Source organism: Rana temporaria, chromosome 3 (assembly GCF_905171775.1).
Source record: "Rana temporaria chromosome 3, aRanTem1.1, whole genome shotgun sequence".
In the NCBI taxonomy this organism is placed as follows: Eukaryota; Metazoa; Chordata; class Amphibia; order Anura; family Ranidae; genus Rana; species Rana temporaria.
In genome coordinates, this window is record NC_053491.1 from 43,588,442 (window position 1) to 43,606,946 (window position 18,505).

At 44.0% G+C, this 18,505-nt stretch overlaps 1 protein-coding gene across 1 annotated transcript in view; it reads left to right on the top strand.

Moving 5' to 3' along the window:
- Window positions 1-18,505, top strand: part of SEMA4B (semaphorin 4B) — a 117,077-nt gene that overhangs the window by 84,345 nt on the left and 14,227 nt on the right. The window contains exons 4-9 of the mRNA XM_040342462.1: window positions 1,051-1,146; window positions 8,475-8,586; window positions 9,489-9,605; window positions 10,068-10,225; window positions 13,160-13,341; window positions 13,710-13,860. Coding sequence (XP_040198396.1) covers window positions 1,051-1,146; window positions 8,475-8,586; window positions 9,489-9,605; window positions 10,068-10,225; window positions 13,160-13,341; window positions 13,710-13,860 — 816 coding nt within the window. The remainder of the gene's footprint in view (window positions 1-1,050; window positions 1,147-8,474; window positions 8,587-9,488; window positions 9,606-10,067; window positions 10,226-13,159; window positions 13,342-13,709; window positions 13,861-18,505) is intronic.

Below are 18,505 nucleotides of genomic sequence, written 5' to 3' on the forward strand. Positions count from 1 at the left end.
AAAGTACAAAATATTTTTTATTTTTTTCAAAATTGTCGCTCTATTTTTGTTTATAGGGCAAAAAATAAAAACCGCAGAGGTGATCAAATACCACCAAAAGAAAGCTCTATTTGTGGGGAAAAAAGGACACAATTTTGTTTGGGAGCCACGTCGCACGAAGCAATGTGCCAAATCGCAAAAAGTGGCCTGGTCTTCGGCCAGCCAAATGGTCCGGGGCTTAAGTGGTTAAACTACGTAGGATATGGAATTCCCTTCCACAGGCAGTGGTCTCAGCGGGGGGCATCGATGGTTTCAAAAAACAGGGATATACAATGTAATACTGATATAAACCGTATTTATCGGGGTATTGCGCGCTCCGGCGTATAGCGCGCACCCCTAAAGTGGACCCGCATTCCTGTGGAAAAAATATTTTTGTACTTACAGTTTTGGTGTCTTGCGCGGCGACCTCGTCGGGTCCGGTGTCCGTCTGCGGCTTCGGGTGTCCTCTTCGTCGGGTCCGGCGTCCTTCTGCGGCGTCCTCCCCGCTCGTTTCCCGCTTTCCCGCACCGAGTTTGAATACTGCGCCGGCATATACCGAGCGCAGTACACTCGTGTATAGTCGGGCAGTCTCGGCTCCTCTCGCGCTCACGTCCTGGACATACAGGACGTGAGTGCGAGAGGAGCCGAGCCTGCCCGACTACACACGAGTGTACTGCGCTCGGTATATGCTGACGCAGTATTCAAACTCGGCGCGGGTATCGGCATATACCGCGCACCCGCGATTTTGCCCTGATTTTCAGGGCAAAAAAGTGTGCGGTATACGCCGATAAATACGGTAATCACACACAGAGGTTGGACTTGATGAACTTGTGTCTTTTTTCAACCTCGCCTACTATGTAAGTTGTATTAGGCTATATGCGGGTGATTTTTAGTAGTTTGTACATTTGTATTTCAGAGTTGTCAGGTAGGTGATGCTACAGTCGCATTGATTTTTTATGGAACTACTTTGTTACTTCTATCAGCCTATGTACTAGCAAGGACTCTAAGCTAAATTGTGTTTTCTTATTTCAGGGTTGTCAGAACTACATCAAGATCCTCCTGCAGCTGAACAGCACACACCTGTACACCTGTGGGACGTACGCTTTCAGCCCCAACTGCACCTTCATTGTGAGTACCTTCCTTTATCCCGGCATCACAAAGCTTGCACATCTTGTTTGGGATGGGCTACTTATTATGTGGGTTACATTTATATTTCGGGACCATGTGGGAGTAACAAGAGTCCTAGAAATAACTCCCGAGGTTATTGTGTCTCAGAAAAGTCATATCTGCCGTGTTATTAAAACCTTGTCTACTCTTGTTGAACAAACATTTTAAGTGATTAATTCCATTTACGCTATTAGTATTCCACTTCTTCATGCATCTGCCTTCTTAATAGTTCTCCTTCCTATGTAGAAGAGGTGGTACTTGGCTGAGAGGATGAGACTGTGAGACCTTGTACACACGACCGAGTTTCTCGGCAAAAAACAGCAAGAAACTTGCTGGGAGATATTTTTTTGCCGAGGAAACCGGTCGTGTGTACATTTTCGTTGAGGAAACTGTCGAGAAACTCGACGAGCCAAAAAGAGAGCATGTTCTCTATTTCCTTGACGGGAATGGAGAAACTTGGCTTGTCAAGTTTCTCGACGGCTTCACAAGGAACTCGACGAGCAAAACGATGTGTTTCGCCCGTCGAATTCCTCGGTCGTGTGTACGAGGCCTCAGTGTAATGCAAGCTGTTTCTAATTTTAACAACTTGCCGACCAGCTATACGTCGGCTCTCTCGCAGGCCACTAGGGGCGCGCGCTCGCCCCCGACTCCCGTGCGCGTGCCTGGCGGGCGCGATCGACGCCGGGCACACGTGATCGCTCGTTACAGAGCGGGGACCGGGAGCTGTGTGTGTAAACACACAGCTCCCGGTCCTGTCAGGGAGAGAAATGCTGATCCTCTGTTCATACAATGTATGAACAGAAGATCAGTGTTTCCCCTAGTGAGGCCACCCCCTCTACAGTTAGGGCACACCCAGGGAACATACTTAACCCCTTCCCCGCCCCCTAGTGTTAACCCCTTCCCTGCCAGTGGAATTTTTATAGTAATCCAATGCATTTTTACAGCACTGATCGCTATAAAAATGCCAATGGTCCCAAAAATGTGTCAAAAGTGTCCGAAGTGTCCGCCATAATGTCGCAGTACCGAAAAAAAAATCGCTGATCGCCGCCATTACTAGTAAAAAAAAAATATTAATAAAAATGCCATAAAAATCCCCCCTATTTTGTAAACGCTATAACTTTTGCGCAAACCAATCAATAATTGCTTATTGCGATTTTTTTTTTTAGAAAAATATGTAGAAGAATACGTATCGGCCTAAACTGAGGAAAAAAAATGTTTTTTTTATATATTTTTGGGCGATTTTTATTATGGCAAAAAGTAAAAAATATTATTTTTTTTCAAAATTGTCGCTCTATTTTTGTTTATAGCGCAAAAACTAAAAACCGCAGAGGTGATCAAATATCACCAAAAGAAAGCTCTATTTGTGGGGGAAAAGGGACGCCAATTTTGTTTGGGAGCCACGTCGCACGACCGCGCAATTGTCAGTTAAAGCGACGCAGTGCCGAATCGCAAAAAGTGCTCTGGTCTTTGACCAGCAATATGGTCCGGGGGTTAAGTGGTTAACTGTCCTATCATCCAGGACCATAAACCTTCCTCACTGTGCTATATGTTTTCTGCTGCACCATTGGCATGGTTATATCTTCTTAGTCCTCTCCATAAAATTATCAGAAATTTGTGCTTAAAGTAGAACTATAGGCAACACTTTTTTTTTTTTCATTTTGAATAGAGTAAGGCCTTGTACACACAACCGGGTTTCTCGGCAAAAAACAGCAATAAAACTGTTTCTTGCCGAGATTCCCATTGGTGTGTACGAGGCATTCAGGTTTCTCGTCTGGAAGTCTGGCCAGAATCTCGACGAGAAAAAAAGAGAACCTGCTCTCTTTTTTTCTCGTCGAGATTCTCGTTTGCCTGTTTTCAGATGAGAAACCCGAGAGTGTGTATACTTACCTGTCACCGTGGAAACCCGCGAATGCTCAAAATGACTTTGACGCATGTGCGATAGCTTCCACGGCATAGGTAGGGTGAAGCAAGATGGCGGCGACGGCATCGAATGTGACAAGCGCATGCTCGTCATACGCGATGACGTCACGGCGTTCTTTCCTTTCAAGAGAAATTAAATTCAGTACACTCGGGCGGCAAGAGTTTCTTGCCAAGAATCTCGTCAGGGAAAACGACGGGTTGTACGAGGCCTAAGGGAGGGTTATAGTACCTGACAGTTTATTGTTTTACCATCCCTGTCCCATTGCAGCGATTTCCCTTCACTTCCTGCCCCATAGCCAAACAGGAAGTGAGAGGAAATCTATGCAAATTAAGGGAATCCAATCCCCCCCCCCCCCGCCTTAAGAACTAGTGTCCCCACTTGAAAATTTCAGGGCGGGTGTTATACGGAAAGGGGTGTGGCCTTGACAGGAAGGGGTGGGTCATATTCAAATTAGGGGGTGCGCAAGTTTAGTCAGGCCTAGGGCAGCACAAAACCTAAATACACTACTGAGTTGGTTACTCAGAAACCAGAGGAGCAGCATGACAGCGAGGCAGCTAACACCCAAACCCTTCTGATTGCAGGTTTCCTTTAAACAGTGATTTTCATGGAATGGCACTGGAGATGTATAGAACAGAAAAGAAAGGGCCATGTGTTTCTCTTTAAATAATAAGCATTCTCTTCTACAAAGTTTTCTTCTGTTGCCTGCTGAAAAGGCATTTTTTTCCACCAATAAGTGGATTCAGCCATCAAGATCAGCTTACATATTTCCATGATTATTATATGCTGGGGAGAACTCTGGGTTGTATAATTAAATTTCCTAATGCATTATTTGTATGATTAGCTTTGTTTGTACTGTGGGGCCATTGTTTGAGTCTGAATAAACAATTGTCTGTATATGTAGGCCATCGCCATAAATTTGTTGAATGGATAGACGTGAAGTCACTGTTGTTCTAGTGACATCACAATCGTATCAAAATTCATCATCATTATCCCAGCAGGTGTAACACCATAGCTCCCAACTGTCCCTGATTTCAAGGGACTGTCCCTGATTTGGTGCAATGTCCCTCTGTCCCTCATTCCTCCTCATTTGTCCCTCATTGTGGTCTGATTTATAAAGATAGTTGTATATAAAATGCACTTTTTATTTCTAAAAGTGTTTTCCAGCGCTAAACCTTTCATCTGATTTCAAAATTGCTACACTTGTAAATTCGAAAAGCCAATATAAAGGAATAGTAGTGGTAAAAAAAGCACTTGTGGGTTTAACCAATCTTGTTTTTTTGTACAATTCTCCTTTAAGGGGCGTGGCAAGGGGTGTGTCCTATGCCTGCATACTTTTGCTGATAGGTGTCCCTCATTCCCATCTCAAAAAGTTGGGAGGTATGTAACGCCCAACGCTGGCACTCAGGGTCACAGCGCGCGCAAGACGCTTTCCCCGACTTGTTCATTCCCCGACTTGTTCATTCCCAGACTTAGTTGGGGTAGGCGGTACACTTTGGTGGGGATGGGTCAGCCACGCCCTGTGACCTTTGACCTTTGGGAACCCTCCTTATGACCTTTGACCATTGGGGGAGGTCCCTGTTCCAATTCCTGAGTCCTAGCCATATTCTTCAATGAAAAACCCTAACCCCAACCCCAACCCTAACCCTAACCCCAACCCCGACCCTAACTCCGACCCTGACTCTGACCATGCCACACTATCTCTTAACACATAACTGTAAGCTGACTGTCATTTGCAAGGCCTTTTAACAATTTCATCACCAGAAAACTTGCTTTAAATGGGTTAATTAGCATCTGCGAAAAGCAGTTGAAAAGGCATCTGCTTACCTGAACATTATTAACTATATCAATATTTATACACATGCCAACTGCTCCGGAATCACGCTAAAAGTTGATTATGCACAGATGCACCGATGCCCAAGGGTGCCCATGCAAATGTGTAATCATTGTAAACAGGCACACATAAACACATTCTGCCCGGCTCATTGCTTCCCGCAATGAAACCAATTAGAAGAGTCCCCGCTACAGGGAAACATTACATTGACACTCACATCTGTACAAAGAGCCTGACTTGTGGATATATAGCCATCCATTATTCCATGTATATGATACACATCTCAAGTAAGTTCTATGATCAAAGAATCTAGAAATGACAATGCCTTCCATCAGCGTTATTTCGATGGTATTCTGGTGGCTCTGAGTATTGCCTGTGCCCTTTTGAACATATATTTATCAGAATAGAATGAAAGTATTGCAATTCATCACTTTACATGGTAGATGTGAAATGCAACCTTTACTCTCGTCACTCAATATGAAAAATCGCCACAATTTATTTGAAGGATAAAAGGGGATCTATGGTACAAAAATTGCTATAGATCAACAGCTCCTCTTTCTTATAAAGAAATAACAGACCTCCCTCTCCAGGGTCAACTAGTTGCTGCCTCACTGACAATTTCACATCTGCCGCCGTGGTCGTTCTGTATTTGGCAGGGGCAGGGTTTCACGCTAACCGGAAAAATCACCCCGCGTCAACATGGACTCCCCCGCCCATTCTGGGTAAAACTATCACCCCTAGCACCAAAGTCAAAAGTCTCGGAGTCATTTTCGATACCTACATGATAATGGATGCACAAATAGGGTCAGTAGTCAGCGGATCCCACCATCTGCTGCGCCTACTACGCAGACTCACGCCCTTTATCCCGAAAGAGGACATTGCAGTCGTGGTGGGAACAATCATCAATTCCAGACTCGACTACGCAAATGCCCTCTATCTAGGACTCCCCAAATACCAAATCACTCGTCTGCAAGTCGTTCAAAATACGGCCGCTCGACTAGTGACTGGAAAAAACCATGGGAATCAATCTCACCTTCACTGAGATCCCTTCATTGGTTGCCAGTAAAAGACAGAATCACTTTCAAGGCACTCTGCCTAATGCATAAGTGTATTCAAGGAAACGCCCCCCAATATCTATGCGAAAAAATAAAAGCCCATAACCCCAATCGCATTCTGCGATCCACCAATCAAAACCTCCTCCAGATACCCAAGGCCAAATACAAGTCCAAAGGAGATCGAAGATTTGCAGTCCAGGGACCTCGCCTGTGGAATGCACTACCAACCACCATCCGACTGGAGTCGGACCACTTGGCCTTCAGGAGAAAGATTAAAACCCATCTCTTCTGAGGTCAAGGGGTTCCTTACCCATGAAATGGATACAGCGCCCAGAGGCGATTCAGTTCGCATGTTCTGCGCTTTACAAGTCTCTCACTCACTCACTCACTGCCTGGGCATCCAGAAAATGGGTATTTGGGGTTATAACAATTATTTCATATGGTGGCAGAAGAAAGGGTATGAATCAGACCTGAAGTCATTTTTTTTACTTTAGACCAGGGGTCTCCAAATACATAGGAGGATTAGGAGCAGGGACTTTTAAGGTGTCTGAATCAAGATACTACAATATGGCATATGTTAAAGGATAACACATTTTATTCCAAAAATAAAAAAAGATATTACAATATTCTTGAAAAGGATTTTTCTTTCTCACAAAAGTGAGAAACTAATGTGCTCAAAGTATACTGTGCAACGATATTTGCTCAACATGTTTCACCAGAATATGGCGTCTTCGGGAGACTTTATACTTTATTGTACAGGGTATTCATTGCAAACCAAAAATATACATTAGAAAACAATATCTATAGATATAAATGTAACAAGTGTACATAAAGAGGTTGTAAACCTCTCTGTGGAAGTTGTACCTAAAGGTAAGCCTAGAAAAAGGCGTACCTATAGGTACTGTAAATATCTCCTAAACGTCCACTGTTTAACCTCCCTGGCGGTATGATTATTTCAGATTTTAGGTGCTGAAAGCGGTACCATTATTTGCAAGGAAATTTGGCATTTTATACTGTAGGCCTGTAATTCTTAGGAATAACTCACTTAAATCTGACCAAACAAGAGTCTAGTAGGCATCCCGGGTATGAAATTTTTTTAAAAACAAAATTATAAGTTATAATATAATAAATAATTATAAATAATTATAACAAATAATAATATAATAATAATAAAAATTATTCAATAATGTAATCAACTCAAAATCACTGAAATTTGCTCAGTTGCAGAATTGTCGCTGTCATTACTTTTATTTTTTTATGACGAATTTCCCCACAAATCGCTATCGCACAATTCTGCAAGTGATTATAATTTATTATCGCTGTTTTCTAGCTGCTCTAAAACCATTTTTGACATAAAGGGACACTTTTTGGTTGCTATGGACAATCTACAGTTTGCAGGCAGAAAGAACAGTTTTTATTATATAAAAGAACATGTAGGACACTGGGCAGACCACTAGGGACAAGGGGGGGGGTGTATTTTTTACATACAGTACTGTAATCTATAAGATTACAGTATACTGTATGTAAGGTGTTTGTTTACTTTTTTGGATTTGGCACCGTTCCCCGCCCCCGTGCGTCGTAACGTCGCAGGGAACGGAGATCGGCGGCACACAGAGGCACTGTGTGAATCGAGCGAGGTCCCGCTCGCTCACACAGCGCGGTGTCATCGCTGGATCCAGGGACAAGGTAAGTAAACACTGCCTGTGGATGCTGCGAGGCGAGCCCGAGTCTGGCTCAGGGTTACCAATCGCAGCACAAAAATTTAACTCAGAGCCAGACTCGGGAATACCGCCAGGGGGTTAAGAGATATTTACTGTGTTTTGTGCCGATGTTATCGATGCATGCGTTGTGCAGAAACGGCTCCCCGTGCCGTTTCTTTATAAGGCACAGGACTAAAACTTCAAGGGACAAGGGAATTTAAACTGGCATAGTTGGCAGCTGCCCCTTTTGCCCTGCCTTAAAGGGGAGTTCCACCCACAATTTCACTTTTTAAATATAAATACCCCTGTAATACACAAGCTTAATGTATTCTAGTAAAGTTAGTCTGTAAACTAAGGTCCGTTTTGTTAGGTTGTTACAGCATTTAGATAGTTTATAATCTAGAAATAGACCGCGGCCATCTTAAGTGTGGGCATCATAAAGCCAGACTGTATGACTTCCTGGATTTCAGCTTTGCACATGCTCAGTGCACAAGCAATGCAATAGGTTTCAGTCAGGTTTGCAAGGACTACTGGGTAACATGATGCCTATCCCAGAAACCCTTGCAAATAGCCTAGGCAAATAAGGAGGAGGAAGTAATGAAGGACTACAAAATAAAGGTATTTACAAGCAACAAATTAAATAAAAATTGTCCATTCTGAACACTATGAGATTAGAGCATGCAGCACAGACAAACATAAAAAAATGGGTGGAACTCCACTTTAAAGATGGCCCTGACCAGTACTATGGAGGAATCAACATCTCTCTGTTCTTTTTCTTCTAGAAAATCAGTGATTTCACCTTGGAAAGGGACTCCGGTGGGAAGATAATCACAGAAGATGGAAAGGGACGATGCCCTTTTGATCCCGAATACAAGTCATCAGCCATCATGGTCGGTAAGTAGCTCCTGTTAGGGTCTTATACATTTTACTAGAGATCCATTTGAAGGCAACCAATTAGAAATGATCTTTCCTTGGGCCATATTCTCAAACAAGTTACGCCGGTGTACCTACTGATACACTGGCGTAAATCGAATTTCCCGCCGGCGTATCATTATTTTGTATTCACAAAACAAGATACGCCGGATTTAGGCTAGGATTCGACTAGTGTAAGTCACTTACACTGTCGGATCCTAAATGTAATTCGCCGCCGGCCGCTAGGTGGCGTTTACGTTCAGGTCTCATTTGTTTATGCAAATGAGCCTGATACGCCGATTCCCGAACGAAATCGCGTCGCTTAACTGTCGCTAACGTCGTTTGCGTAAGCGTAAGGTTACCCCTGCTATATGAGGGGTAACCTTATGCCAGTCCCACGTATGCTAAGTATGGCGTCGGGTCCGCGTCGTCTTTTCCCGTCGGGTACGTCGTTTTACTAAGTCGTTCTTGAATACGACTTTACGTCAATGACGCACGCGTCGGCGTCATTGACGTTTTCCGCCGAGAACTGGAGCATGCGCACTGGGCTATTTTTAGCCCGGCGCATGCGCAGTTCGATCGAAACGGGGGCGCGGTTAATTTAAATACAAGCCGCCCCCTTGGAATTACGCGGGGATACGCCGGGCCAATTACACTACGCCGCCCCAAACTACGGAGCAAGTGCTTGGGGAATACAGCACTTGCTCCTGTAAGTTGGGGCGGCGTAGTGTAAATGGCTTACGCTACCCGCCACGGGAAAACTACAAGAATCAGGCCCCTTGTTCTAAAAGTTGAACGTAAATATGGTTGGTAGGCGATCTTTTTTTGAAAAGCCTGTTTTTGGGTTCGTACTTATCATTCTGTCCTTCTCTCTTGACTACCAGATGGGGACATGTATGGTGGCACCGTCAATAACTTCCAAGGGAACGAGCCCAGCATATACAAGAGCCAAGACAGCAAAATTATTCTGAAGACGGAGAACTCCTTGAACTGGCTCCAAGGTTAGCCTTTGATTTGCTCCTTTGATAAGAATGTATTTGGGCGGAATGTCATGGCGTATGATATCCATACAGTAGAGACCATCTTTGAAGTATCCGCAACTTTTCCAGAGCTACAGATACTTGGCTGCTAAGCTGAATCCATTTGAGGTTTCCTGTAGCTCAAGCAGCGTATTGCTGGTGTTATTATCTAGAATTTGGCTTATTAACTGGTTAATTTACAGCGTCCAGAAGGAAAAGGCATTTTATTCCATTCAAAGATAATTGTGCTGAATTGTTGTAATTTGCACTAAGTAAAGCATGGTGAGGGTTGTGTGATTATGCGTGATGGCTTGTATCTGGTATGTAAATAAGAGCATTGCTGGACTATTATTCAGACTGGGATGTGTGTTTGTGTTGCTACTATGATTAACTGTGCCAAGGACCTGCTATTAAACTCATTAGCCATTGCTTTGTCATTAACAGATCCAGCTTTTGTTGGTTCAGCTCATATACAAGAGAGTCTTCCCGAAGGAAATGCTGTGGGGGATGATGATAAGATATATTTCTTTTTCACGGAGACAGGAAAAGAGCTTAATTTTTTTGAAAACCCCCTTGTTTCACGGATTGCCCGAGTGTGCAAGGTGAGGATACGATATCCATCTTTTTACTTGCTGCTTTTTACTGTTTTTTTTTTTTTTGGTGGTTTGAAGCTTCCTTCATTAAATCTGCCTTTGAAGTACATGTTATGTAAGACTTTTCTGGTGCAACATCCAGATACAACATGAATTGGTTTCTTTAATTATGTTCTGCAAAGAGAAAAAAAGGTCTCCAGTAATCTACAGCCAATCAGAACTTGGCTTGTATAGGTTTGTAGTGCATAGACCACTGGTGCCCTACCCAGGGGCGGACTGACAACTCACGGGGCCCCCGGGCAATAGAAGATTATGGGGCCCCCCGGGCTTACAGATGGCCACCACGCCAGGAGGCAGTGCAGAGGCGAGGCAGCTAAAATCTCTGGATTTTCTCATCAAAAGCATGTCAGTTTCGGACATATCAGGGACAGATGTAAAAAAAAACACAGATTTTTACACACTGTCCCTGGTTTTACTGAGCTTGGCAACCCTGATGGGGCCCCCTAGTGGCATGGGGCCCTCGGGCAGTGTCCGAGTGACTCAATGGTCAGTCCGCCCCTGGCCCTACCTGTGGCACTTGGGCATTTTTGTGTGGCCCTCGGCGGCCCCTGTCCTGTTTTCCTATTGCCCTGTTATAACAGAGATTTCTAGCAGTCTCATGTAATATGTCCCCAGTCTCCAACAACTTATATTGCAGGTTCACAGTCTCTGATAGTCTATTACAGTATGTCCACTGTCTCTCACCATCTCTTGTGTCATGTCTGCAGTCTCTGACCATATTTTGTACCATGTCTGCCATCTCTGGTATCACGTCCTTAGTCTCTGACCATCTCTTGTACCATGTCTGCAGTCTCTGACAATTTCTGGTATCATGTCTGCAGTCTCTGGCCATCTCTTGTACCATATCTGCAGTCTCTGACAATCTCTGGTATCATGTATGCAATTTCTGACCATCTCTTGTATCGTGTCTGCAGTCTCTGATAATCTCTGATATTATGTCTGCAGTCACTGACCATTTCTTGCATCACATCCACAGTCTCTGGCCATCTCTTGTACCATGTCTGCAGTCTCTGACCATATCCTGACTCATGTCTGCAGTCTCTGAACCATCTCTTGTATCATGTCTGCAGTCTCTGACCATCTCTTGTATCATGTCCGCAGTCTCTGACAATCGCTGGCATTATGTCTGCAGTCTCTGACCATCTCTTGTATCATGTCCATAGTCTCTGACAATCTCTGGTATTATGTCTGCTGTCTCTGACTATCTCCTGTCTCATGTCTGCAGTCTCTGACCATCTCTTGTACCATGTCTGCAGTCTCTGACCATATCCTGTCTCATGTCTGCAGCCTCTGACCATCTCATACATCACATCCACAGTCTCTCACCATGTCTTGTAGGCGTAGCATCTCCCCAGTCTCTGACCATCTCTTGTATCATGCCCATAGTCTTTGATAATATATATACCCAATTGTGCATGCTGTTTTAGACATTGAATAATCACTGCATTTCATGTGTGGCCCTTTGGTGATGTTGAGGGCTGCACTTGAGGCCTACCATATTAAGAAAGTTGAACATCCCTTTCATAAATTAATTAAGTCGAATTTAGGGGAAAATACCACAGGTTACTGCAGAACACTTCTCTCTCAGGTCCCCCTGTTTGAACGCGATGGGTAGGTGGCTATGGACTTTCATAACAGATTGTACTCCAGAAATACACTGAAGCAGTGTCTTCTTTTTTTATTAAGAAGTTTGATGTGGACATGCATGTAGGTATTATAATGAATTTGTGTTCTTACCAATGGAAGATTGGAATGGCAATATGAATATATACTGTGTGTATATATATATATATATATATATATATATATATATATATATAATATATATCGTATATACTTGAGTATAAGCCGAGGCACCTAATTTTACCACAAAAAACTGGGAAAACGTATTGACTCAAATAAGGGTGTCCATCTGCGTGCCTCACTGTGTCCATTTGCATGCCTCACTGTGTCCATGTGCATGCCTCACTGTGCCCATGCCTCACTGTGTCCATGCCTCGCTGTGCCCATGCCTCACTGTGCCCATGTCTCACTGTGCCCATGCCTCACTGTGCCCATGCCTCACTGTGTCCATGCCTCACTGTGCCCATGTCTCACTGTGCCCATGTCTCACTGTGCCCATGTCTCACTGTGCCCATGCCTCACTGTGCCCATGCCTCACTGTGTCCATGCCTCACTGTGCCCATGCCTCACTGTGCCCATGCCTCACTGTGCCCATGCCTCACTCTGCCCTGGTCTCACTGTGCTCATGCATTACTGTGCCCATGCCTCAATGTGCCCAAGCGTCACTGTGCCCATGCCTCACTGTGTCCATGCATCACTGTGCCCATGTCTCACTGTGTCCATGCCTTGCTGTGCCCCTGCCTCACTGTGTCCATGACTAGACTGATGTTAAACATGGGAGTCTATGGAAGGGGTGCCCAGATTTGAAAAATTGGTGCTCCCCGGCCGTAGGTCCCCCAGACAACAAACTTTTCACACTTGTAGAGGAAGAGTGGGGCTACATGTGTGTCAGGTACCGGGTCCCCAAAGTCACCAGAGAAATTACTGTTGAACATGGAAGTCTATGGAAGGGGTGCCCGGCTTTGAAAAATCGGTGCTCCCCAGTCGTAGGTGCCCCGGACAACAAACTTAGCACACTTATAGAGGAAGAGTGGGGCCACATTTGGGGTCCAGGGGACCTACGAATGTCCGGTACCGGGTCCCCAAATTCCGGGAGATCAGGTGCAAAAAAGTGACTCGAGTCTAAGCCGAGGGGGGCATTTTCAGCACCAAAAAAATTGCTGAAAAACTTGGCTTATACTCGAGTATATGCGGTATATATATATATATTGTTAAAAAGAGGAAAAGTAAAATGCTGAAAGTGCTATTTTTCCCCCATAGGGTGATCTGGGTGGAGAGCGTGTATTGCAGAGGAAGTGGACCACGTTCCTGAAGGCTCAGCTCCTGTGCACTCGTCCCGGGGATAACTTCCCTTTCAATGTGCTTCAGGATATGTTTGTGCTCACTCCAGGAGACGACCATTGGGCCAATACCATCTTCTATGGGGTCTTTACCTCTCAGTGGTAAGCAGAATGTGATTTGTATTCTTGCCGTGTGAGGACTTGTTGTCTTTGTCTTCGCAGGTCCCTTGCTGAGACTTGACAACCCGCAATGTTTCTTTTGCTTGTTTATTAGATTCCAATATTGTTGTCTAGACTTCTGTCTTTTATTCTGTAATGGCCCCTTTTTGTCCAAATTTTGTGTTCTCACAGCGTGTATGTCTGACCACGTATATAGAGGGTTACTGACATTTAATGGAATTAAAGGCAGATTGCTTAAATTAGGAACATTCCGTAGGCCTGTAGCATCTTTAAAATGCAAGTCTGTTTTGAAGCTGACAGCTCATTAGAGTGCATTGGATTTGGTCTTTAAAGGAATCTTTTCTCTCCAGGAACAATGGAGGTGTGGGCAGCTCGGCTGTGTGTGCCTTCTCTATGCACGATGTACAGAAGGCTTTCAGTGGCCTCTATAAGGAAGTCAATCGGGATTCCCAGCAATGGAGTACCTACACCCACTCTGTTCCTGAGCCAAGACCTGGAGCTGTAAGTACTGCAATTTTGTCTTCTTTTTACAAAATTATTGTAAAAATTATTATGTCTGAAGGAAAGAAGGGAAAGTAGAGACATCGTTAAAGCTTTTAAGGAGGCGAATAAGGTTCAGGAGGGCAGGATTTTCAATATGAAGCTGAGATCAGGAACAGGGGACATGACCTCAAATTAATTGGAGGCAAGTCTAAAACTTATCTTAGAGGGGCAGATCCACAAAGAAAGTGCGCTGGCGTATCTAGTGATACGCCGGCGTACTTTCAAAATTCCCGTGTTGTATCGTTGTTTTGAATCCTCAAAACAAGATACGACGGCATCTGGGTTCGATCCGACAGGCGTACGCCTTCGGATCTTAGATGCAATTCTTCTGCGTCCGCTAGGTGGCGTTCCCGTCGTAATCCTCGTTGAGTATGCAAATTAGCTATTTCCGACGATCCACGAACGTACGAGCGGCTGTCGCATTCTTTTACGTCGTTTCCGTTCGCCTTTTTTCGGCGTATAGTTAAAGCTGCTATCTGGTGGCGTACGCAATGTTAAGTATGGCCGTCGTTCCCGCGTCAAATTTTAAAAATGTTATTTTGTTTGCGTAAGTCGTCCGTGAATGGGGCTGGACGCCATTTACGTTCACGTCAAAACCAATGACGTCCATGCAACGTCATTTGGAGTAATGCACCCTGGGAGTTTTGACGGACGGGGCATGCGCAGTTCGTTCGGCGCGGGGACGCGCTTCATTTAAATGAAACGCGCCCCCTACTCGCCGCATTTGAATTCCGCGCCCTTACGCCGCGAGAGATACACTACGCCGCCGTAACTTGCGGCGCAAATTCTTTCTGGATTCAAAGATTTGTAAAGTAAGTTACAGCGGCGTAGCGTATCTCACATATGCTGCGCCCATGCAAATGTACGTGAATCTGCCCCAGAAAGTATTATTTTACCAAAAGAAATAGTTGATGCTTCCAGCAGAGGTAGTGAGACAGTCAACTGTAGGTGGATTCAAATTTGGGGACAAGCACACACCTCACAACTTTTTGAGATGGGAACAAAGGACACCTATCAGCAAAAGTATGTAGGCACAGGACACACCCCCTTAAAAGAGAATTATGCAAAAAAAAAAGTGCTTTTTTTTTTTTTTTTTTTAGCACTGCTATTTCTTTTATACTAAGTCTTGACATTTACAAATGCAGCAATTTATAAATTGGTTGAAAAGTTTTGGCACTGGGAAACACAGTTGGGAGCTATGCAAGCAATGTGTATGTCTACAGTGTGTGTATGTATATATGTGTATGCAGTGCCGATCCTGACCTCCCTGGGTCATGGCACATTAAAAATGAGAAGCGGGGGGCGCTGACGACAGTGACATGTCACATTAAAGAAAGTTGAGAAGCGGGGGGAGGGGGTGTTCTGCTGTTGGAAATGACATCTTACATTAAATTGAGAAGCAGGGGGTGCTGACTTCTTACCTCTTCTCCCATGCAGCCAGCGATTTGAGAAGCGGGGTGAGGGGGCGAAAATGACTTCTCACCAGGCGGGGCCTCTAGTAATTTGGGGGGCCCTTCGCAGCTTTGCGGGGCCCTTCGCGGCTTGCATAGTGAGCCTATAGGGCGAATCGGCCCTGTGTGTATGTGTATATATATATTGGGCAGATTTTATGGATATTTTTGTCTTTTTTCTGCCATCGCTATGTTTGTACAAAACACAGTCCTTCTTGTTTATAGTTTCTCTCCCAGTCCTGAGTTTTCTTGGCTATTATAAATTTACAAGCCAAGCATGGACATATTCGTGGCTGTATGTAAAGAGTTACAGGCAACAAAAATTGTTGATGGTTTTTCTTTTCTTAAGAAAAAAAAAACGAGGGGCGTGGCCTGGCCGTGATCGGAGATGGCAGCTTGAACGGAGAGCTCCCACCGCCGCAGAATTAAAGCGGAATATATTTGCTCCGGTAAGAGGATTGACCGTGCCGACTCATATAGCTAAAATCCCTGATCCCCGGTGATCAGAATAATACCAATCCCGACTTTCAATTCAGGATTTTTGGCGGTGATTTTGGAATCTGAACTTTGGTACCCAGACCCGCAATGGCTAACCCTCAAAGCATCCCTATGGGGATCATTGGAACACAATCTACCGGTATTATCCCGGTCCCCGTACATGATGGAAATGGGGCAAATACAGCCATTCTTCTATCACAATCCCCCAGCCTTAATGATCTTCTCTCAGTGTCTGCAGATATTAAATCTACCCTCACAGCTGCCATTGCGGACTTAACCCTGGAAATACGCGCAGTTACAGCGCGAGTACAGGAGGTGGAGAAAGTTACTGCGCAACAGGGAAAGGCACTGCGTCATGTTAATAGCAAAACAGATGCCAATACAATGCGCCTAAGAGATATGAATCGCCATTTAGAGGATTTGGAAAACAGAAGCAGGAGGCATAATGTGAGAATAAGGGGTCTGCCCGAGACAGTGGATATAGACCAGCTTTCCCCTGTGGTTACGGAAATTTTTAACAATTTACTGGGTCGCCCTCCACTCACTTCTGTTCACATGGAACGTATACATAGAGCGCTTCGTCCAAGGGGCAGAACAACAGATCCGCCTAGAGATGTAATTTGCCATGTAGACGACTTCCAGCTTAAGGAAGGCATTCTTAGAAATGCGAAGCTCAGGTCAAACTTTGCTTTTGAGGGTCACCCTATCTCCTTTTATCAAGACTTATCCCCCATAACACTGCAAAACAGGAGAGATGTGCGACCCCTGTTAGAGAAGCTGCGTGACAAGGGGATTACATACAAATGGAAATTTCCATTCGGTTTGCAGGCTAGTAATCAGGGACACACGGCAATACTAAGAGTTCCTGAAGAACTCCAAGCTTTCTGCAAATCGATGGGCATAAAACTATTGGATCTGCCAGATTGGTACGCCGATTTCCGTATAGGGAGCCCCACCAAGGAAGTTGCTAAGGAGGACTCCATGGAGACGACTCATTCAAGATTCCGGAGACGTCGATCCCAGTCAAACGATGGCAGAGCTTCATCATCAGCTGATGCGAACACTACTCCACGATCTGCGACGTCACCGAAAGCAAGAAGATCAAGAAAGGAATATTGATTTAATGTCATGATTTTCTTGGTCTCCCCCTGTCATATTTAATGCTCTCACCCCCTCTCTCTTTGTTCATCTTTTTTCTGAAATATCTTCAAATATGGAGTGGTGTGTAGGGACCTTCTTTCTGACTATATTTCTATTCTGTTTATCTGGGATTCTTAGATCTAATAGTCATAATTTATATGATACATTTTTGATCATTTCTGAATTTTGAGTTTAACTAATGAACCTATTTATTATTTACTAGAACACGGTTAAGGTATTGGATTTTGTATTCCTTGCTGGGATCTCATAAATTATTTCCAGATCGACATAAAAATTGGATTGTCGGTGTGTGAAAGGATTTCCTAAGCAATGATTTAATATACTAGTTATGAATTCTTACTGTTGATTTAAGTTCAAGGTTAGTATTTACTCCGCCTTATGCGCACACATTTTACATTAAACACTTCTGTGGCGGTGGATGGCTGTGGAGTTTTGGTTGCTAGTTTTGTGATTGGCCTTATTCCACCCCCGGATAGCAATTGTCTCTGTCTACTTCTCCCTGTGAGAAAAGGGCAAGAGAATATTGCTACACTTCATTTTCTATCAATTCCTCCTGTAGGAAGGTTTTTGATAGTACTGTTCTTCTTTTTTATTAGATACCCCCTCTATAGATCCCTCCCCTTTTTTTTTTTTTTTTTTTTCAGGGGAGTGAGATCTGTTTGCTCACTTCCCATTCCATCCTTCCCCTTGGTCCTTTGACTGATCCCCTTACGTTTGGTCTTTCCTGCCGCATATCCCTTTGACGAGAGATATGTCTTCTACTACTGGCAATAAGGTTGTTCCGGCACGAAAAGTCAGACTATATTCTATTAACATAAAAGGCCTTAATGTACCGGAAAAGAGGTCGAAACTATTATTACTACTCAAAAAAACTAGATCCGATATAATATTTGTACAAGAAACACATTTTAAGACTGACAACTTCCCAGCATTTACAGACAAAAGATTCCCCCATATGTTTCATGCAACTAACCCGAATTCCAAGAGCAGAGGTGTTTCCATTTTAATATCAAAATACTGTCCATTCCAAGTTTTGGATACTAAATTGGATACGGAAGGCAGATACATATTTATAAAGGGCACACTATATAACAAACAAATAACTTTAGGTAATATTTACGCCCCTAATAGACTTCACGCCCCATTTTTTAAAGATGTATTAGAATCCCTTGAATCTTTTGCTGATGGCATGGTTATACTGGGTGGGGATTTCAATATAGCTCTCAATCCCCTTCTAGACACGTCATCAGGCTCTTCCAAAACACCATATAAAACACTGAATCTAGTCAAAAAATTGATGCACCGTCTATCATTGCATGACTCATGGCGCACTTTAAATCCTTCTACAAAAGACTACACTTACTATTCCCCGCCGCACAACTGCTATTCAAGGTTGGACTACTTTTTTATTTCCCAGGGAGACCTGGAATCCCTAATCGACACATCTATAGAGCCCATGGTTTTATCGGATCACAATCCCATCTCTATAAGTT